Source organism: Panthera onca, chromosome D2, assembly GCF_046562875.1.
Source record: "Panthera onca isolate mPanOnc1 chromosome D2, mPanOnc1 haplotype 2, whole genome shotgun sequence".
NCBI lineage: Eukaryota > Metazoa > Chordata > Mammalia > Carnivora > Felidae > Panthera > Panthera onca.
Window position 1 is genome coordinate 70194622 of NC_138349.1, and position 22423 is coordinate 70217044.

Here is a 22423-nt window from a genome sequence, read left to right on the forward strand (position 1 = left end):
CGTGCACGAAGGGCTTTGGAAGGAACAGTTTTCACAGCTGCACCATCACAATGCCCCGTTAATTTGATCGTTAGGTACCTGCAGTGTTTAAGGACTTTAATAATGACAGTAACGTTCACCAGGATTATTAGCAGGGTTGTTTTGGACCAACATATAGAACTTCCTGTTAAATAGCCATCTCAATGATTAGGAGAGCTCTCTATGTAAAAGGATTCACCTCAGAACGATGCAAGTATTTAAAAAGTCTTTTTTCTTTTTTTTAAAGCTCACGATTCTTGAGTTTTCAAAGCTTACACAGTTGTAAGAGGACATCGTGTGAAGATTTTATGTGGAATACAACATATTTGTGTTCTAAACATTGACTATGGGGGGCTTGGTTGGCTCAATTGGTAGAGCATACTCTTGGTCTCAGGGTCATGAGTTCTAGCCCCACACTGGGCCTGGAGCCTACTTTAAAAAAAAAAAAAAAAGAGTAAAAATTGACAACACTTCAAAGATCCAGAGTAAAAACAGCAAGGGAATGTTCAACCTCACACCTAATAGCAAATTTTATTCACCCATCTACAGGTGCTAACCTGGCCCAGGCAAAGGACCTTTTTTCCCTCTTCCAGAGAATTCGGCACGCTTCCTTCCTGTAGATTCCTGTATCGGCTGGGTGGAAACCAGCATTCCTTAAAACCATTTTGTTCTACCCCAAAGGAAATGTACCAGGGAAGGAGCGCTTTCTTTACATGCTCAACATCTGTGCCTAGACAAACACCACCATCGTCTCATTCCACTGGCTAGGAATCCGGGAGAAATGCATTTCAGCGGAAGTCTGAACAACGTACATCGTCAAGGCTTTGTTAGGAATGAGTTCTGTAGAGGAAAGAGTGGGGAAAGTAGGGGTAAGCCACATCTCTAACTGGTATCTGGATGTCATCCCCCCCCCACCCCCCGTGAGCAAGACCACCTCAACATCGCTAAGTGAAATTTCACACGGGAAGTTCTAAATGTCACGGCCAACTATTAAAGAAGAGGCAAGAGTCCGCGGCGCGTATATGCCAAAAGTCTGGACCGCAGCAAGGAGCTGCTTCCCCCGTTATGTGTTAAGAAAGTTGCAATAATAAAAAGAAAAGTTTCACAAAAGAAGTTCAGTACTCCTCTCGACACACCGCACTGGCACTTTACGTACGGGACTGCATTCGATCTATTAAAATCTGTATGAGATAGAAAGTGCCCAGATGACAATTTAAAGGGAAAAGAGGACCCTCACCCAGCCCAGATAATTCTTAAATATCACGGTCTGTGTAAAGTGGTGCCATAATTGAAAGACGAGTAAGTTTACTTTTTCAGGAACTGCGGGGGTTCTGGCGTCACTATACAAGGAATCGATGTTAGTGTCGAAACTCCCTTTCGATGAGCCGTTCTTTCACGCAGAAAACCACGCGTAAGGAAAATGAGTCTTAAGCTACAGGTCGGAATGATCTTCCTCACTATGGAATCTGGAAAGTTACTCGGGACAGGATGAAAATAGGCTCCGGCTACACTGACAGAGAATACTGAATGTTAAGCATCAATAGCCATTTAAAGGCATTCGGTGGCGGTATCTGAAAAGATTAAGATGCTTTAAAACAAAAACCCTTATAAGAATATCAAATATTAGGGACTGAGCTTCATAAATAACCAAATATCTATGGCTTCAACTGTCGCCCTACTGCTGAGGTAGGTGACCAGGGTTCACTGAAATAGAGCAATCTTTTGGACATTCCCTACGGAAAACCTTGCATAATCAGCTGGTTTCTTAAATCTACGTCTGTTTTCTTTTGTTTTGTTTCTTCTTTTTTTTTCATTTACACTCTTTTGAAGAGGCTGTCCCAGCAACTGTTTCGGCCTTTAAGCTCTTGCCGAATAGCATCTCATGTACTCTGTCATCCATGGGTTCTCCGAGGAGGAAGGCTTTATCTTTCGGTTTTTCTCCACGTCTACAGAGTGAGCGCGCTGCCTCTGAGTGACCAGTTTCCTTTTTTCCACCTGTCTTCTGTTCTTGGCTCGTAATGCTGATTCATGAATCTAAATTACTCAAAAATAAAAAGAGTATTGTTACTTCTAAAATAAAAGTATAACAACTTACGTGGCTTTTATACTCATTTTCAAGAATATTTGCGATGAATATTTACTTCCCCCAGGTCACCTGAAGCAGGGCAGAGGCCAGCCCGGCTTCATCATATCCCTTTCTCCTAGGTATAACAGCTCCTCCAGAAAAGCCATTCCCTTGCCCCTGGTCAGTGACCAAGACGCTAAACAATAAAAAACGGACATTAAATTTTAGGTATAAGTGGTAAGCAACTAATTTGCATGTGTCTCTAGAAACTGGCTCTGGAAAATTATTGAAGATGCTTAGCAGTAAGCCTGGATAAGTATTCCATTAAAGGACTTTTACCACTTAAGACGTTTCATGCTACAGACGAACTCTGTTGAACTTAATCCCATGCAATAGCCAGAGTCTTTTGTTAAACCACAGCTCCATTGTCTCAAATATCACTCCAAATAACACCATCTGCTAGGGTTCGTTGAGAAGTCTGTTCAGCAAAAATCTGATCGTGGTAATTCATCAGAATTCAAATTCTTTGTATTTTCTGCTTCTTTTCATTCGTTCTTTGCTTTAGGCCGACTTAGTCATGTCAGTGCTAACATATGTAATTGCTTTATGGCTGCACACATGAAGACCTCTGGTCAGACGTGTTCTCGGGACTGAGAGGACAACTGGGGGCACCTCGGTGGCTCAGTCGGTTAAGTGTCTGACTTCGGCTCAGGTCATGAGCTCACGGTTCGTGGGTTCAAGCCCCGGGTCGGGCTCTGTGCCGACAGCTGAGCCTGGAGCCTGCTTCGGATTCTGAGTTTCCCTCTCTCTCTCCCCAGCTTGTGCTCTCTCTCAAAAATAAGTAAATAAACATGAAAAAAAAAAAAAAAAAAAAGAGGACAACTAAGGCTCCAATGAGTAAAAGGCACTGGCTGTGGATGAGCAGGGGAAAACACAATCATCCGAATTGAACTCAAAGAGCCAAAGGGAATCTACAGTAGGTGCCAAGAACTACAGAATCAATCTAACAAAAGATAACAAGGGAGTCAAGGAATACTAGTTATCAAAGCCACAGGAACCAGAAACCTGTCAAGAGGCCCACGGCACATCTACACGGGCAGCCACCAGCCCCCCTGGGCTCCTCCTCTGCACCTGCGCCCCGCCCCCCCACCACCCCGGAACTTGAAAACCCTGACTCCAGCCACTTCTTCTCCTGGTTCCATGTTGGTAAATCTTCCGAATCCCAGCTAATTCCCAGCAACACCCCTCGATCTCCAGGGAGCTGACACCCTCAATCTGTTTGCCAATCAGATGCCCAAATTCCAGGCTTTCCTTGGCCCACCCTGCCATCTCCTAAGATCTACCATGACCCCAAAGCACCGCGGTGATCACAGAATAGGACACCCGCTGACGGGAACGCAGCCCAACCCCCAGCCTCCAAGGAAAAGCAGTGACGGCCAGGTGCCCACGAACCCACCTCATGCACGGGGGCAGACGCGCAGACGTTGTGAGTTTTTTGGCTTCCTGTATCGGTCTGTTTTTCTCCCCACCCATAAAGAGCAAACGGATGCTTCTTCTCCTTTATTTTAGTTGATGATCTTTGAGGACTTTTGGCTGCTTTCCTATTTCCTCTAGCAAATAAGGCACTTGGTTGCTGTCGAGGTTCAGTACTGCTGGGTAACTTGTCAGTCTCTTTTGCTCTGACCTGTTGTTCAGGTTTTTCTTTTATGTCTTTCACTGGCAGTGCTTTTGAAAAAAAAAAAAAAAAAAAAAGGAGATAAAACAAGACGAGAATGCTTTAAAATCACGTTTCTATATAATCACTTCAAAGAGCTGGGTTGTGAAATTCATAACGCTTCATGCCGTAACAGCTCAATTCACGAGTCCAAGTAAGGAAGAAATACAAAACCAAGCCAGGGTTATACCTTTCAAATGGTCTAACCCATTTTAAAATCAACAGCAAATCCACCAAGGCTGGGCCAAACCTATTCAAAAGCCACAACTCTCGCTCACAGTCCGATATCAAGCATCCCAATTAAATATTAAAACCTAAAAAGCACCACAGCCTAATGGCTTTCTCCACAACCCCAAGGGAAGTCCAATCATCAAGGCCTCACTTCAGAAACAGATCGGGATTTGCGGTAATCTCTCAGCAGATGTAAAAGGTTAGGTGTTAAGTCACTCAACTCAAGTTCCGGGATCCCGTTTCTTTCTGGTGCACCATGATTACGGAAACCTCCTTACGGCTCTTAACGGGCTCAATTTCATTTCTTTTTGAGGTGCCATGAATATGGAGAGCTCCCTGTGGCTCTCAACATGCTGTAAGAAAGAGCAAGCTGTCCACCTTAGTTTGAACAGTCCTCAGTCACAATAGGGAGCGGTTTCCATAGTTACTCACTATGGATTCCCAGCATGAAGAGCTGGAGGTGTGGGCTCCTGTTTTAAGAGGGCTTCCCCAACACGTGCGATAGAAATGACTGCATGAATCCGGGCCCAGGGTCTACACAGCCCTCGAGCCTGCCAGCAGAGCTGGAGCAATGCTGAAGGAAAATGGGACTGCCCTTTCTGAGGTGAACGTCAGACATGAAGGATGTACTCTAAAACATACCTACTTCCCTTAACAACATTTTATCATTTGGCCACTCATTACTTTCTATAGACCCTTTATCTGTGGTAAAAGTTATATGATGCTGTTTCAACGCTTCGTGATCCCATGTTTCATTTCGGCCCGAATTTCCATTTTTTTTGTTTGGTTGTTTTTACTGACATAAGATCGGCATATAACATCATATGAACTTTAGGTGCACGACACTATAATTTGGTATTTGTAGACACTACAGACTGATCACCACGCTAAGTCTGGTTACCATCCATCACCATGCAGTTGAGCCCCCTCGGCCACGCAGCCTTCCCCCAACTCCCTTCCCCTCTGGTAACCGCCAACTTGTTCTCTGGATCTAGGAGTTTGCTTTTGTTTTGTTCCTTTGTCTTGTTTTCTAGGTGAGATCACATGGCATCTGCCTTTCTCCGTCTGACTTCTTTCACTTGGTCTGAAACCTGCTAGACCCACCCGTGGTGTCCCAAATGGAAGATTTCCTTCTTCTTTTTGTGGCTGGGTAATGAACGCTCCAGTGTGTGTATATATGCCTTATCTTCTTTACCCACTCGTCAACGTCAACCGGTGGACACTTAGGGTTGTTTCTCTATCTTGCCTATTGTAACTCATGCTAGAATAAACACGGGGTGCCTATATCGTTTCGAATTAGTGTTTTTGTATTCCTCAGCTTAATACCCAGAAGGGAAATGGTTGGATAATATGGTTAGTTCTCCTCTTACCTTTTTGCGGAATCTCCCTCCATATTGTCTGCCATAGTGGCTGTACCAACTTACATCCCCACCAAGTATAGGAGGGTTCCCTTTCCTCCACATCCTCACAACACCTGTCATCTCTTGCCTTTTTGGTAATAGCAATTCTAACAGGTGTGAGGAGATATCTGATTGTGGTTTTGATTTGCGCTGCCCTGCTAATGACTGATGTTTAACATCCTGACACATGCCTACCGGCCATCTGTGGATCTTCTCTGGAAGAATGTCTATTCACACCCCGTGCACATGTTTTCACTTGGGTTGTTTGGTGCTTTGTTGTTGAGTTGTGTGAGTTCTTGATGTGTTTTGGATATTTAACCCCTTAGGCAAATATCTTCTCCCATTCAATGGGCTGCCTTTTTATTCCGTTGACGCTTTCCCTTGCTGCACGGTTTTTCAGCTTGTTGTAGTCCCATTTATTTTTGCTTTTGTTTCCTTTGCCTTTGGAATCAGATCCGGAAAAACAAAAAACATTGCTAAGACCAATTGCCAAGGAGCTCACTGCCCATGTTTTCTTCTAGGAATTTTATGGTTTCAGGTCTTACATCCGAGTCTTTAATCCACTTGAGTTAATTTGTGTGTATGATGCAATAGAGTGATTTAATTTCAGTCTTTTGAATAATGGCTCCTTATGCATCTACAACTCCATTTCACTTACCCGAGCTGTTTAGGTCTTAAGGATACCCCTCACTTCAAATGCTCCAGAATTTGGCTCTAGGTGATGATTTACAGATTGCTATTCTAAAACCTCATCACCTCTTTAGGACACATTCTTGTCCCTTCCTATTTCTGGTTGTGATTCTTTTCTTGCTTCTGCCTACATTCCCTTTATTTATTTATATTTATTTATTTATTTATTTATTGCCCACATTCCCTTTATTTATTTATCTATTTATTTATTTATTGCCCACATTCCCTTTAGAGTAAGCCCCTGAATAGGAAGTCAAGACACTGGGGCACAAGTGGGAAGTCTTGACAGATTGTCGTCTGTCATTTCTATCTTCTATCTTCAGCAATGACCTTGACTCTACCAAAGTTCCCTTCCTTCTCTTCCTCCCCTGGTCTGTATGTGTCTAACCCAGGTCTTCCAGAGAAGCCTGCCCAGAGAAGGGAATAATGATTTAGGTTAAAGGACAAACCAGTCAGGAAGAAAAGAGAAAAAGAGAGTCCCAACAAGAGGGAATGTCTTGTTCAAAGGCCCGGAAAGAAAAGGGAATATAAATAGTTCAAAATGACAGGTCCAGAGAGAGTCTGTGGATGAAGGCATGGGGCGGGTGGCAAAGGAGGAGACTTTCCACACCAAACTCAGGAGTTTCATTTTATCCTGAAAATGATGAAGAATCACTAAAGGATTGTAAGCTGAAAAAGCGACATGGCCCTATTTGCATTTTACGGATATGGCCTCCAGCTACCAACGTGAAGGATGAGTGAGAGAGGCGAGGACAGAAAGGCCAGCTAGCAAACAACGGCAGTCTGGGGGTGAGGTGGGAAGTGGGGGCCAGTGGGGCCCAGGAGTCACGGTAGGGGTGGAGAGGGGAGAGAAAGGACCAGAAGGGGGCCCACCGAGCCTGGCAGGTGCTCAGACTCACTGGGCATCTGTGAACCACACACTGACCAGAACAGCAAGCGGGTGGTACCGAGGCCTCTCCAGAGCAGACGGCCCAGCAACACTGCGACAGACCGGTGAAGACGACAGACACCCCGCGGCCCTGGGAGCAAAGAGGAGTCCACAGCTCCCACAGATGTTTAGTGGGGATGGTCCTGCTATCCTCTGACAGAGGTCCACCCAAGGATAAAGACAGGATACTTGCGGCGTCGGATGGGAGATACTTCTGGAACAACTCAGCCCATGAAGCCAGGAGACAAGGTAGTGAGCCAGCAGGTGGGAGCTGAGGTCTGGACGTGGAACAGATCATGCAGGAGCGGAGTCAGAGGAGGGGACAGTGAGTCAGGCCCCTAGGGCCACCATTATTTAAGGAGCAGCCAGGCTGAAGGAGGAGAGCCTAAGAGGGAGAAAGAATTGCTAGAAAAGGAGAAAAACTCACCAGGAGAGAAACTACGGGAAGAGCATTGGTAAAGGAGGCAGCCGTGAACAGTGTTCAACACCGTGGGGGGGGGGGGGTGGTCCGTCAGACGAGGGGGAAGAGACTCGGCATTGGGCAAGCAGGCCGCCTACTGCTGACAGAGGGGGACGCGGGGTCGGGGCACCAGGTCACGGTGGGCTGCATACTAGACAAGGTGGAGGCTAGTTCTGCTAACCGTGAGCTACCGGACCAGCCCTCCCCCCGACAGATAAACAAAGACTGATGTTCAAAATCCCGAGGGTCCACAGGCGCCCGGTACAAAGAAGTCAACTCTTCTCTAGAGACCCTGGGCCAAGTTATCCCTATAAATAATTTTGCAAACGCGCTTATGAATGTACTGCAAAAGATGGGCGGCCTCGTAAGGACAGAAGACAAGAAGGAAGGGCCAGCGGGAGCGATTTTCCATTTACAGGCTATCAAATCGTTGCGTTTACTCTCCGTAACACTTAAAAGAAAAAGACCGACCCAAGTACGTCTGCAGCAGCAGGAGACAAGGACGGAAAATGCAGAAGAGACAGAACCTATCAGCCCAATATTAATATTTATGAAACTCTTGCCTGCTGTCAGGTGAGTGCATGTGAACCTACGGGTCAAGATCTTACCTGGAGGGCTGAAGTTGAAACCAAAGACCTCAGAGGAACAAAAACAGCGGTCATCGCCATTGTGGGAGAGGATTAGAATGCCCCTTTCTCAGGAGCTGACAGGACAGTCAAAAATAAATTCAGTCTTGGTATAGGGCTGTGCTAGCCGATACGCGTGGCTATCAACTATAAGCGTAAAGGAAAATTAAATAAAAGTAAAGATTCGATTCCTCAGTTAAGCCGATCAGAGTTTAAGTGCTCAATAACCCCACGTGGCTAGGAACTACCGTGCCGGATGATACAAAGAGAGAACACGTCCACCGGGCCGCTCAGTTTTATTGGAGGGTCTGTTTTGAAGAATCTGAACAACAGAATTAACACATTTGACCGAATGGCTATACATACAACCCTGCAGCCCATAACTACAGAATATATAATGTGGTGAAGTGGAACATTTACAAGAATTTACGCATCTGAGTCTCTAAAGCAAATCTTAATACATTTACAAAATTGAAATCACACAGAATGTCCCCTCTATATAGTAGGTAATTATGGTGTAATTATAGTGTAAATCACCTTGATAAAACAACAAAAATAAGTAACTTTTTTTTTTAACTTTTTAAATGTTTTATTTATTTTTAAGACAGAGACAGCCACAGCATGAGTGGGGATGGGCAGAGAGAGAGGGAGACACAGAATCTGAAGCAGGCTCCAGGCTCTGAGCTGTCAGCACAGAGCCCGATGTGGGGCTTGAACTCACGAACCGTGAGATCGTGACCTGAGCCGAAGTCGGACGCTTAACCGACTGAGCCACCCAGGCGCCCCAGTCCTTTTTTTTTTTTTTTTTTTTAAAGATAAATACATTGGGGCGCCTGGGTGGCGCAGTCGATTAAGCGTCCGACTTCAGCCAGGTCACGATCTCACGGTCCGTGAGTTCGAGCCCCGCGTCAGGCTCTGGGCTGATGGCTCAGAGCCTGGAGCCTGTTTCCGATTCTGTGTCTCCCTCTCTCTCTGTCCCTCCCCCGTTCATGCTCTGTCTCTCTCTGTCCCAAAAATAAATAAACGTTGAAAAAAAAAAAAAAAAAAAAAAAAGATAAATACATTTCCTTATGTTTGTATTATATACATAAATGTTAAGGTTTATTAATTTTTTCACGTATTTTAAGAATCATAATGATTTTGCTTAAGTAAATAAAATACTATATAACAAAACTCGGGTCTTTCTCCTGCAGGGAGTTAAGATTCATCCTACTCAACTGACAGTATAGCTAAAGCAGTAACTGTGGGGAAATTTACAACCTGAAATCAACATATCCAAAAAGAAAGGCAGGGAAAAAAAAAAAAAAATCAATGCTAAGCACCCATCTTACAAAGCGTAAGGGAAGAAAAGATCATGGATCAATAAAGACATATTAATAAAGAAAATCCACAGAGTCTAGAGTTAGTTTGGGGGGGAAAAAACTAATAAAATTCACAAGTCTCTGGCAAGACTGATCAAGAAGGAAGTAAAAAATAAACCTAAGTGGGCGCCTGGGTGGTTCAGTCAGTTAAACGGTTAAGCGTCCGACTTTGGCTCAGGTCATGATCTCGCAGTTTGTGAGTTCGAGCCCCACGTTGGGCTCTGTGCTGACAGCCTAGAGCCTGAAGCCTGCTTCAGATTCTGTGTCCCTCTCTCTCTGACCCTCCCCCACCTGTTCTCTCTCTGTCTCTCTCTCTCTCAAAAATAAAGATTAAAAAAATTTTTTTTTAGTAAATCTAAGTAAAAATACAGCAAATGGAATTTAGGCTTAATACGCACTGATGACATGTGCATATAGTCCCTTCCTCCCAAAAGCCCACTAAAGTGAAGGAAAAAATGCATAACCCATAGGACAAAAAGCAAGGGAGACAATGACACCAGGCAGCAGGTGTCCATACAATTCTGGAAGCTGGAACATAGATGAGAACGTAGAAGTGACCTTGAGAACTGAGTAGGACGAATCCTAACTCCCTGTGGGAGAAAGTCCCACAGGAGACACACTGAACCCCAAAAGGAAATAGAAAATGAGGCAGAAGGCCAGTGTAATGGAATGCCTTTTCCAAAGGTCCAGCATTAATCAGTGTCCCAGCCCACATGCTCTTTTTTTTTTTTTTTTTAATGTATGTTTATTTTTGAGAGAGACAGAGAGAGAGACAGAGCGTGAACAGGGGAGGGGCAGAGAGAGAGGGAGACACAGAATCGGAAACAGGCTCCAGGCTCTCAGCTGTCAGCACATCCGATGCAGGACTCGAACCCACAGACCGTAAGATCACGACCTGAGCTGAAGCCGGGCGCTGAAACCACTAAGCCGCCCAGGCCCCCCAACCCACATGCTCTTCTGACAACATAATATGAACGTGCCTGTTGAGATGGGGGGGGGGGGGGGGGTGGATGCTTCCCTTTGAACCTGGGCAGACTTTCATAAGTGAGGAATGGGGTGAAAGAAGTGGTCCATGGCTTCTGGTGATAAGTCACAAAGGGCAGCCCAGCACGTGCCCTGCTCTCTCTCAGGAACAGTTGCCCTTGGAGGCCAGCCAGCACATTATGAGGAAGTCCAGGTGCATGAAGATGTCACAAGCGAGTGCCCTAGCAGCCAGCCCCCAGCCCTGGCACCTTCCAGCAGAGGCTGCAGACGGCACAGAGTGGAAACAAGGCATCCCCTGTGCCCAGGGCAAGTTCCAACCCACAGAAACCGTGGGCAGTAATAAATGGGCAGTGGAATTTTAAGCCACTAGTTTTCAGGGTCACTCGGTTATGTTGTTGTTGACACTTCCTGCAAAGTCTTTCCTCCAGTCGGTATGCCACATGATTGCCCCTCTCCTAGCTCAGAAGGCATGTGGGTTACTCCCCAGAGATGGAGAAGCAGAGTGGGTAGGGGCTTGAGATACGAGGCACAGGAAAAGTAAAGGGCGACACCTTCTTGAAAAACAGGTTTATGTGGTAAAGAACAAGGCCCCTCCTCCCTTTCCCCAACTCTTGTTCCCCGAATGCTGACAGCCAGGCTTGTACCCCGCCCCAGGCAGGAGACTGGAGGGTTGCCATCTGGGGAGGTGAACACAAGAAAAATGGGTACTTATTATGTTTAAGTCCCCCCCCCAGAGAAACAGCTCATCCTCATCCAATTAGTCAACAACCACCCCCACAGCCAGAGCTCCTGGAAAGCTCTTCAAGTCTCACTCTTACATGCGAGCAGACAGGCTAAGAGCAAACATCTGAGTACATCCTCTAAAAAGAGAAAGTCCAAAGTATACAAAAAGACTATGAAATATAACAGACCTCTCAATTATGGCTTTTTTTTTTTTTTTGAGTTAAAAGAAATCCAAGAACAGGATGTTATTTTTTTTTTATTTTTAATGTTTATTTTTGAGAGAGAGAGAGAGAGAGAGAGAGAGAGGTGAGCGAGTGGGGAAGGGGCAGAGAGAAAGAGGAAGACACAGAATCTGAAGCAGGCTCCAGGCTCCCAGCTGTCAGCACAGAGCCCGACTCAGGACTCGAACCCATGAACCATGAGATCATGACCTGAGCCAAAGTCAGATGCTCAACCCACTGAGTCACCCAGGTGCCCGCATTTTTTTTTTACTTTTTAAAAATAAAACTTGGGACAAAAGAAAAAAAAAGGTAATCTTTCCAAAATTAGATGGTAGAACTAAAATTTTCAATATAAAGATTGGAAGATACAATTAAAGAGTTCTTCCAGAAAACAGAACCCAAAATTCCAATATCAAAAAAGTTTTAAATAAAAATGTTAGAGGTTTGATCCAGGAGTTACACCATCCAACTAAAAGTAAATATAGAAAGAAAAAGTAAATAGAGCACAGGAAATTATTTAAACAGTACTAGAAAATATTACCGAACTAAACGAAAAGTTTCCAGACTAAAAAGGCCCACCAACTTGTCAGCCCAATAAATGATAAAAGACAGGGGTGCCTGGGTGGCTCAGTCGGTTAAACATCTGACTTCAGCTCAGGTCATGATCTCACACTTCATGAGTTCGAGCCCCGTGTCGGGCTCTGTGCTGACAGCTCGGAGCCTGGAGCCTGTGTCTCCCTCGCTCTCTGCCCCTCCCCCACTTGTGCTCTGTCTCTCTGTCTCTCTCTCTAAAATAAACATTAAAAAACTTTTTTTAAAAAAAGACATACACATAAAGGGCACCTGGCTGGCTCAGTTAGTAGAGCATGCGACTTTGATCTTGGTATTCAAGCCCCTTGGGTGTAGACCTTACTTAAAAAAAAAAAAAAACGAAGACATAGACTGTTAGAACACCTAGGATAAAGAGAATCTATTAAAAACTGCTCTCTCCGCCCCCCCAAAAAAGAGGTCACATACACAAGGTGTTGGAATGGCATGGTACTTCTAAAACGCAAGACCAAAAACTAGGATGCAATATAATAATACCTTTAAACGCTGAAATTTCTCATCTATAGTTCTCTACCTTGCAAAATATCAGTCCAGCCTTTGGATATAATACAGGCATTTTTGGTCATGCAAGGTCACAAAATTTCTATTCCCATGCAACATTTCTCAGGACTTACAGAGGACATGTTACCCCAGAAGGAAGGGATAAGCCACACGAACGAACACTTGAGATGTACAAGAGAGATCAGAGAAAGGATGTGAGCAAAAAAATACTGAAACAGTGAAGAGAAGTCCCAGACTGACAGCACAATGTCTAAATTGGAATAGGAGGATGGGGGTTAAAAAAAAAAAAAAAAAAAAAAAGTCTCCAAGGGAAAAAAGAAAAATAAATGAATAGAACACCTAATGTGTCTAGCATATGCCAAGTTTTAAAATACTACCGGACTATTTCAGGGTGAAGTAGTCATGGGAATATAAACACACACGCGCACACACGCGCACACACACACACACACACACACAAAGGTAAAACAATGATTAACTTCAGGAAAAACATAAATAAAAAGAAAATGTAGTCAGAATATACTACACGGCCCGCCTGTGCATACTTCTACATAGCCACAATAATTCAAACACAGAATCGTGCTTTAAGCAAAATAGTCACGTAGTTAATACTGTGGGACAAACTGGGTGCTGGTAAATGTCAGGGAGTGGGTGTGGCAGAGCCAAGATCTTAAGCTACATCATCTCCCATGATGGGAAGTCAATATATAATGTTTAAAATAAAATTTAAACAGCCAACGGAGGGGTGTCTGGGTGGCTCAGTCAGTTAAGCGTCTGACTTCGGCTCAGGGCATGACCTCCCGGTTCAGGAGTTCGAGCCCCGCATCGGGCTCTGTGCTGACAGCTCAGAACCCGGAGCCTGCTTTGGATTCTGTGTTTCCCTCTCTCTCCGCCCCTCCCCTGCTGGTGCTCTGTCTCTCAAAAATAAACAAACGTTAAAAAAAATAAGAAAATAAAATAAAAAGCCTCTAGATGAGAAGAGGGTGGGCATCGCTGAAAGGAAAGCTAAAAAGAGTTGGAAGGAGCATCTGCGGGAGCGAGGGGCATGGGTGGGAAATAGGTCAGATTTTTTTTTTTTCATTCTAAGCATATTTTTAAAAAATTATGCATATGTGTAAATTTGCTAAAAAATAAAATTTAAGTGAAAGGAGACATATGAAGGAATTAGAGACAGTTCAGAGGACTCTCCAAAGCATGCTTCAAGGCATACCACAGTGAACACTCCTGTAACACCCACCACATGCATAAAACGTCCTGACAGCTTTTTCATACCCATCTCTTAAATAAGAGTGAGAAGCCAAGGATCATCAGACATTTCAAAAAGGTCTCTAACATGAAATATAGGGTTAAAAGCAAAAAGAAACGCAAGTGGGGAGAGGGTGGGGAACCAGAAACTAGGCCGTAGAAATACAATGAGAAGAAAATACATAAAAAAAACTTCTAGGAATATCCTCAGCAAGATAATAAAAGACACTATATGCATGAATTGAGAAGAGAATACTATTTTTTACGAAGGAATAAAAAGAGGGACGCCTGGGTGGCTCAGCTGGTTAAGCGTAGGACTCTTGGTTTCTGCTCAGGGGTCGTGATCTCCTGTTTCCGTGAGTTCAAGCCTCACATCTCTCTGCCCCTCCCCCACTCACGCTCTCAAAATAAATAAATGAACTTTATAACAAAGGAATAAAAAGAGGAAGGGAGGGGGAAAGAAGGTAGGGAGGGAAGGTAGCAAGTCCAGAAAACAAAATTAACTTAAAAATAAATAGAATCCCACAGATAAAAAAAAAATAGATGAGTTGCGGGGGGCGGGGGGGGGGGGGGGGGACACCACACTGAGCATGCAGCCTGCTTAAGATTCTCTGTCTCTCTCCCACTGCCCCTTTCCCCTGCTCACGCTCACTGTCTCACTCTCTCTAAAATAAAAGAAAGAAAGAAAGAAAGAAAGAAAGAAAGAAAGAAAGAAAGAAAGAAAGAGTTGTAAGATAAGGTTGAGAATATCGCCCAGAAAAAAAAACAGAAGAAAAAGACAGATGAACATTCGAAAGGTAGAGGAGAAATTCATGAAGTCTAACATCCAACTAAGGAGTTCGAGAAGAAAGGAACAGGAACAGAAATAGAGGTGAAAAAAGAAAACCTACCAAAATGACAAAGCAGGAGTTTCACTGCAAGGGCTTGCAAGCACACTGGAGGAAGACAGACCTAGATCAAGGAGAAATTTCAGAACGCAAAGGACAAAGGGAAGACCCTAAAAGCTTCCTGAGGGTGGGGACACGTTATCAAGAATCAGGAGACCACAGGACCCTAGCGCAACACCGCAAGTTACAACACAACACAGCAAATGCCTCCAGACTCTTTAGAGACAGTACTTCCAACCTAGAATTCCAGGCTCAGCCACGAACTCACCAAATCACGAGGGCGGAAATACAAGCTATTGTTTGACACATAGTCTGACAAGCTATTGTTGACATCGTTTGACATGCCAGCTCTCAGAAAATTAACCTCGCACATACCCTTTCTCGGGAAGCTACTAGAAGATAAGTTCCAGCGGGAGGGGTAAACCAAGAAGGAAGATGATGTGAGAGCCACACAAGGGCTCCTACGTAAGAGAAGCCAAGGAGTCCCTGGGGTGGTAGCCAAGGGCCCGCCCAACATGGAACCAGGCAGGCAAGAGAGAGCAGCAACCAGGCCAGATGGAAGTAGGTCAGAGACGCTGGGAGGGATGTCTTAAGATGTCGAGAGCGAGAGCGAACCTGATGTGTTGGTTGTATTGTGAAAGAAAGAAAAAGGAGTCACGGCAGACAATACAGGGCGGCTTGGCACAACATTTTCCAGGCACAATATGGTAGATACAGTCGTAGGTGTAACAAACTCCATGACGACTGTTGAGCAGGTGCGGGGAGGGCCCGTGTGTATGGGTTAGGAGGGAGTTAAAAAGGAAAGCCAACAGATAATGCTAAAGACTGAAAGAAAAAAAATTAAGGAATGTCAACAAAAGCCTTGTCACCCGGAGAAAAATCAACACCAAAGGAAAAGCCAGAGGCGCTGGCAGTGGTCGTCTAAGGAACAGGGGGCTGGCCTGTGTGTCTGCTGGATCCTTGTAACAAGCCATACAGAACTATATGCTTCTATGTGTACATACGGCTTCAGTAAAAACAAGAACCAAAGGTTTGTTTCATAGAAACTCAAGGGTACTCATCATTCTAGTATATAAAACCGTCCACGTAAAAACAAGGATTTTCAGTCTTGCCAGACATAGGAATCAACAGGCAGGAGCAAAGCAAATGGTCCTGCCACCGAGAGGCCTGGCCACAACAAACATCCTTTCTTCTGCCCGATGCCTAAGCCAGAAATATCGGCAGATAAGAAATAACTGACCTCAGCCACCAGGAGGATTCCGTGTCTCTAAGGAAACCGAAACAATCACGAACTCGGGCAAACACAGGCACCTCAAGTACATCTCACAATTTAGCTGGTAGACCAGTGTCTGCAGGACTAAACCAGAAGGCATGTGCCCCTGCCCCCTCTGCCTTCTGTTATTCAGATTTCCACCAGGGATCATTGAAGCTAGGAAGCTACTAGAAGCTAGCTAGGGAAGCTACTACACGGCCACAAATCTTGGGGAATTTACAGGTTATGTGAGGGTGGAAAGGCAGCTCTAGGATGCACTGAGAATGGCTGAAGATGACAGAACAGCAACAAAGCAGGCTGGCTCTGTGACTAAAAGATTGAGTTTTCTCTCTTCCAGCCTCTTGCAGAGGGGCTGCGACGAGAGACTGAAAAGCTGATTAATCCCCGCTTCACAGTGCCGTAAACAAACAAAACTGAAGTCACTGATCATCTATCCCCAGCTTCCATTTCTTCATCTATGAAACGGAGATAAAAATTACACCCCTACCGCTTAGAATGGTTTTGAACGCTGAGCGAGAAAATACATATTCTACGATCAGCGACTGGAGGTATAATAAGCTCTCAATACATTTTGGTTACTTTTCTCGCCAAAGCCTCTTTAAAATCGAGTGACCCGGGACGGGGGTGGAGAATTGGGACTGGGGGAGGGGTGGGGGGAGTGTCTGGCCAACGCTAGAAAGTAGCAGGAAGGAACCCCTGGTTACTCCAGGCTGCATCCTGAGGCATTTAACCCGGCCCTAAGCACCAGCGACCGTCCATCCGGCCTCCCGCGCTGAGACCCCAACTCTGCCATCGTCTGGCCAGGAAAGGAGGTGGAGGAGGACCAGGGCAGAAACAGTAGACGCACAGCACCCGAGGGCCATCTTCCAGCTACGGCTCCACCTCTACCCCGCGGCAGCCTTTTGATGAGGGGTGCGCGCACGGGGGACGAGTGGGTGGGCAAGAAGCGGAGAGCACCTCGCACGAATATTCTCCCACCAACCAGGAGTTACGCAACCGCCTGCGTCAACAAATTCAAAATACTCTTTAGGGACAATGCAGCGAGGTCAGGGACTTAACACAGAAAAACAGCGGCCCCATTCATGAGACTGAAAGCTGGGCTCAGCGACCTTAACCTCTTGGGCTCGGTCCCCTCTGAGAATCTGATGGAAGCTGGGCTCCTCTACGGGGGGGGGAAAAAAAAGGTGCTTAGATATAAATAGATGGGATTTCGGAGCTCACTAAGGCAACCACCGCCCTCGGAGGAAGACCCGGAGTTCAGCGCCACTTCAACCCAGTTCACAGCGGGCTCAACCCAGAGCCACCCGATGACGGAAATAAGGGCGGGAGGGCGGAGGCGGAGCTGACACCACCCTTATTTCGGCCAGGGAGGCGCATTCTCCGTCTACCAGAAAACAAAACAAAAAATGAATAAATAGGAAGGGCTTGCCCTGAGCGCTGCGAGACACGGAGCTGGGCAGCTCGGACGCCAGGGGCAGCCCCCTCCCGGCCCCCTCGCGTCCCCCCTCCCGGCCCGGTACCTGGCAGAGCCCCGTCCGCCGCCTCCTCCGCGCTCGCCGCGTCCCGGGCCTCCCCGGCCTCCGGCGCCTCCGCGCCCTGCTCCTCCGCCGGCCCGCGCGCCCGCCGTTCCGGCCCCTCCCGCGCCGCGGGTTCCGCGGGCGGCGGCGGCGGCGAGGCGGGGGCGAACTGGGGCGCGGGGCCCCCGGCGCCCGACGACGCCGACGACGCCGAGTCGTCCGAGGCGCCGGCCGGGCCCCAGTCGTCCCAGAGCCAGGGCGCGTGCGCCTGCTCCAGCAGCCGGCGGCCCAGGCGGTAGTGCAGCAGCTCCCGGTAGCACGGCCCGTACTCTTCCCAGCGCGGCTCCCGGTAGCGCTTCATGTACTCGCTCTTCACCCCGCTCCCCGGGGACATGGTGCCTCCCGCGGGCTTGAGCGCGCGCGGCTCCGCTCCGCCGCCGCCGCCTACGGAGCCGGGGACACGACACAGAGACCCGCCCCGCCCCTCCCGCCGACCCGGCCCGCCGCGACGTTTAAACCCGGAGCCCCGCCCGGACGGGGCGGGCGGGGGCGGGGCGCGGGCGGAGGGGCGGGGCGCGGACAGAGGGGGCCGGGCCCGGGCGGGGGCGGAGGTGAGGGGGCGGAGGGAGCGGGCGGCCGGCCCCGGGAAGGGGCGGGGACCGGGAGGACCCGGCCAGGTAGCGCCTCGTCCCGTGACCCTGTCCTGACGGCCCCGGCGGGGTACCGCGCGGGAGGCTCCAGGAGGAGGGCGCAGCGGCCAGGACTGCGGGGGCTGGGGGGGTCACCCCGGGGGACGGCGGCCAGAGGCCGCGGGCTGGTGTGACAGGGCCGCGGGAGGCCGGGGACCGGCGGGGGCAGGAGTGAGGCAAAGCAAGGGCGGGGGGTCCTCGGGGCGCCCTCCGAGCTTACCTCCTCGGTCCCGCGCCGGCCTGGCCCTGCGTCCCCGGCCCGTCCTCCGCGCGCGTGGCGCAGCAGCTCCGAGCGGCCCGCTCTCCCCCGCGCTTTCCTGCCGAGCAAGATGTCGCCGACGGCGCGGCGGCCCGCGTCCCTGCGGCAGCCGGCAGGCGAAGGCGCCGCCTCAGTCCCCGGGAGCAGACGCCTCCCCCGCGCGCTCCCGGTCTCGGCCCCCGCCCGCTGCGTGGGGGCGGCCGCTTCGGTGCCGAGAGCGAGGCGCGGGGATGCAGCGCGCTGCCAGCCCGGGGCCCCAGGCCCACGTCCCCGGCCCACCCGGCCCAGGCGCCCGCGCCCCCGCGTCCCCAGTAGGCGCCGTCCCAGGCGCCCGCCACCGCCGGAGGCGTCAGCTAGGGGCTGGGGTTGCTGCCCCGTCCAGTGAACGGTGCAGCCCCCCCGGGGTCGCACCCTCTGCGCTCCCCTCCTGACACCCCTGCGCTGCTCTCCTCTCCCAGAAACGAGTCCCCGCGGTCGCTCTTGCTTCCTTCCTGTGTTCACACAGCACCTGTTACTGTGGTTTTAACCCCTTTCCACGTGTTAGTACGAATTCCTTTCTTCTCGGCACCCCAAACATTTTTTTCAACTTCATTAAACCCGCCAATCCACCCTCTCAGAGACGTCTGCACCAAAAGCCTGGACAGATTCAGTTGCCTCGTGCGGCAGTATACAATGTTGCTGCAGTCGTTACGGTTTCAAGTGTGGCCCCACGCAGATCCTTACCCTCCGTTAAAAGGAGCCTTGATACATTCGTAACAAAAATGATTTGAAAGCAGCTTTGGAAAATCAAAATACTTAAAACAGTTGAAAAGCAGGCCTAGGCCATCCATGAGTGAGTTACACCGGTCTGGCTTCCGTAGTGGGTTTTCCTCCATTCACCTATTTTTTTTTTTCATCTACTATTTAAAAAAAAATTCTTTTTAATGTTTACTTTTGAAAGATGCAGAGACAGTGCGAGTAGGGGAGGGGCAGAGAGAGAAAGGGAGGCGCAGAATCTGAAGCAGGCTCCAGGCTCCGAGCTGGCAGAGAGCCCTACGCGGGGCTTGAACTCGGGAGCCATGAGATCATGACCTGAGCGCAAGTCCGATGCATAACTGACTGAGCCACCCAGGCCCCCTTCATCTGCTATTTTTGCTTCTGTCTTCATTCGTATTCTGCCCCAGCCCCTCATGGAAGCTGACTGATCCAGAGGTCAACACTGCCCAAATGGGACAAGTCAGACTGTCCTGAGAACTTGAAATGAGCAGTCCAGGAGTCATTACCCCTGGATTGTTAAGGGCAGTTTTCCGGATGGACCACTGCATGAGCCCTGGCTGTTGACCTCCCCACAGCGGCCCTGACTTCTCTCTTCCCCAACTTTGCCTTTTGATCCTTGAGACACCCCCCAGGAACCTTCTAATGCATTTCACTTTTGTGGAAGTGGCCAGGGGTGGTTTGGGATGGTTGCGACCCAAAGAATGATAACAAATATATTAATAACCCGGGGGAAATGACAATGTGCAGTTGTATGAAAAATGCAGAACGCAAGCTGTCTCAGCCTTGGCTGCGTGATTAAGCACCCCAAAACTTAGTGGTTTAACATTACAAAGATTGCCTGTTCCTCACAACTCTGTGGGCTAGCCGGGCAGTTCTGGTTTCGCCTTGCTGGTCTAGACTCACTGTACAGTGGCCTTTAGCCGGAGGGAGAGTTGAGTTCATGAGGGCCTCACATGCCTGCTGGTGGGGCTGGCTGTGCACTGGCCTCATTTGGTCCCCTCCCTGTGGCCTCATCCTCAGGAGGCTAGACTGGCTTTTCCACTCGCCCCTGTCTTCTGAGAAGGTAATGGCAAGCTGGAAGGCCTGGGAAGGTCATATACATCTCTTCTCCTGCGTCTAATACTCAAATAAACCACAAGTCCAGCCCAGATTCAGAGAGAAATAAACTTCACCCCTGCATGAAAAGGGCAGCAGCTAACTTCCCTGAGTGCTGGGTAGAGAACTTTGCGGTCCTACTTTACAAGGTAATATACTGGGTTTTTTTTTTTTGTTTGTTTTTTGTATAGCTGAAAAATAGAACTAGGAATGATTTGTTTTATTTTTTTTTAAAGTGTATTATCTGAGAGTGAGAGCATGCCCAAGTGAGGGAGAGGCAGAGAGAGAGGGAGAGAGAGAATCCTATGCCTTGTCAGCATGCAGCCCAACGCACGGGGTCTGATCACATGGTTCGTGAAATCGAGAGCTGGACGCTTAACTGAGCCACGCAGGTGCCCCGATTTGTTTTCCTTTTTACCTATTGTGCACACTTAAGCGTGCTACTTTGATTCTAATTTTTTAAAGGTTATTATTCATCAGGGCTCGTCCACTTGGAAGTGATAAAAACCAATTCAGCCAGCTTAAACAGAAAGGACATTTACTGACTCTGGCCGAGCTAAACCCAGAGTCCCAGTCAATTTCATTGGGATTCTATTTCTTTCTGTCTTTGAGCTCTGCTTTCCTCCTGGGGCTGGCCTTTCCCACCCCCCCACCCCCAATGTAAATGGACTTCTTCCACATAGCTGAGGAAGAACCCCTTGTAGCCTTATGTTGTCTTAGCTGAGGACCACCAGCATAAGAGAACAAAGATTCTCTGGTCACATGCTTAGCCGTTGGCAGGTGTAGGAAGTGACATGATCGGCCAAGCCTGGGAAACGTGCCCATCTCTGTCGATGGGGATAGGGTGGCAGGCTGAGATTGACAGCCCAGGGAATAAGGATGGAGTGAGACTCCTCAGAAGGAGGAGTGATAGGCACACAAAACTGCGTGTGCCCACGTGGAGGTTTGTCTTTGTGTCTAAGAAGAACTAGATGAGAATGTTCTAATTTGACAGCCCGTGTGAGGGGTATAAAAACGGGGGATATAGTTGATCTTAAGTCTGGTACAGCTGTTAAGAATTTGAATACAATCGGGGCGCCTGGGTGGCTCAGTCGGTTGAGCGTCTGACCTCGGCTCGGGTCACGATCTCACAGTTTGTGAGTTCGAGCCCCGCGTCGGGCTCTGTGCTGACGGCTCGGAGCCTGGAGCCTGCTTCGGATTCTGTGTCTCCCTCTCTCTCTCCCTCCACCACTCACACTCTGTCTGTCTCCCTCTCTCTCAAAAATAAACATTAAAAAAATTAATAAAAAAAAAAAAGAATAGTCTGTTCATACAGCACAGAAAGCTGCTGATGTGGATGAGAGTGCCCATCATGTTTGCAGGTGGGGTTAGGACCCGTAAACAGTGATACAAGATACAACTGTGGCAAACGTTGTGGACTTGGAGCTGCTTTTTGTTTTTTGTAATACTTATTTATCGTTGAGAGAGAGAGCGCGCAAGCAGGGGAGGGGCAGGGAGAGAGGGAGCCACAGAATCCGAAGCAGGCTCCAGGCTCTGAGCTGGCAGAGAGCCTGACGCGGAGCTTGAACTCGTGAGCCATGAGATCATGACCTGAGCCGAAGTTGGACGCATAACCGCCTGAGCCACCCAGGTGCCCCTGGGAACTGGTTTCTTAAGCAAGAGGGAAATTTTAGGAATGGCCTAAGAAGCTCACAGAAGACACAGAGAAGGTGGAAAACAGGCAGGCCTCAAGGAGACCTCTGAGGCCAGGCTGCAGGGGCCTGGATGGACAAGAGGGGGAAGATCTTCCTCCTTGACTTTGGCAGAGGGAGGCTTCAGTGAGAGGCAGCCCTGGGAGAGCCTCTCCACCAGGGTGACTGGGGAACCAATAGAAAGCAATGCTGAACCCTGGGAGACTATAGGAAAATAATAGCTATTTGCTACATAGGCATACAGATTCGTTATGAAGACCTGCTAGTGACTCAGTCTGGTCACAAAAATGCATGGCTGATTCTCTGGGCTCCCTGCTTCCCAGAGCCCTCCCCAAGCATCTGGCACCATCTCCCCCTCAGGGTGCCACCCCATCCTGGGTCAATCACCTCGTCCTTCTTTAGCGCAGGGAGGCCGTCTTCCAAGAGCTCTCTCCACTTCACTTGTCCTTTCTTCTGAGAAGATGTTCTTTTCAGGTCATG

The 22423-nt window shown here is 48.3% G+C and overlaps 1 protein-coding gene across 8 annotated transcripts; it reads right to left on the reverse strand.

The window, feature by feature from the left end:
- Positions 1-456: 456 nt before the first annotated feature.
- On the reverse strand, positions 457-18356 carry CCSAP (centriole, cilia and spindle associated protein). Of its 8 annotated transcripts, none has more exons than XR_013550460.1 (4): positions 17457-18356; positions 3540-3808; positions 1328-2052; positions 457-858 (listed from the first exon to the last, which is right to left on the reverse strand). XR_013550460.1 is itself a non-coding variant. In XM_078434253.1 (4 exons), exons 1-3 carry the CDS (start codon positions 17845-17847, stop codon positions 1876-1878), a joined length of 837 nt encoding a protein of 278 aa, XP_078290379.1. In that variant the 5' UTR covers positions 17848-18356; the 3' UTR covers positions 457-858; positions 1837-1875. The 8 variants fall into 8 exon arrangements, 4 of the variants coding, with proteins under 4 accessions (XP_078290379.1, XP_078290380.1, XP_078290378.1 ...); XM_078434253.1 differs by having other exon boundaries at positions 1837-2052; XR_013550459.1 differs by having other exon boundaries at positions 524-858; positions 1256-2052.
- Positions 18357-22423: the final 4067 nt, after the last annotated feature.

What these genes read in the sequence shown, in the direction of transcription:
- CCSAP (XM_078434253.1), bottom strand. Translation starts at nt 17,847, where the DNA reads ATGTCCCCGGGGAGCGGGGTGAAGAGCGAGTACATGAAGCGCTACCGG. An exon ending in GGCGGACGGGGCTCTGCCAG is followed by an intron (nt 3,809 to 17,456) that starts GTACCGGGCCGG and finishes TTTTTTCAAAAG; the next exon opens with CACTGCCAGTGAAAGACATA. An exon ending in CGTCTGCCCCCGTGCATGAG is followed by an intron (nt 2,053 to 3,539) that starts GTGGGTTCGTGG and finishes TGAGTAATTTAG; the next exon opens with ATTCATGAATCAGCATTACG.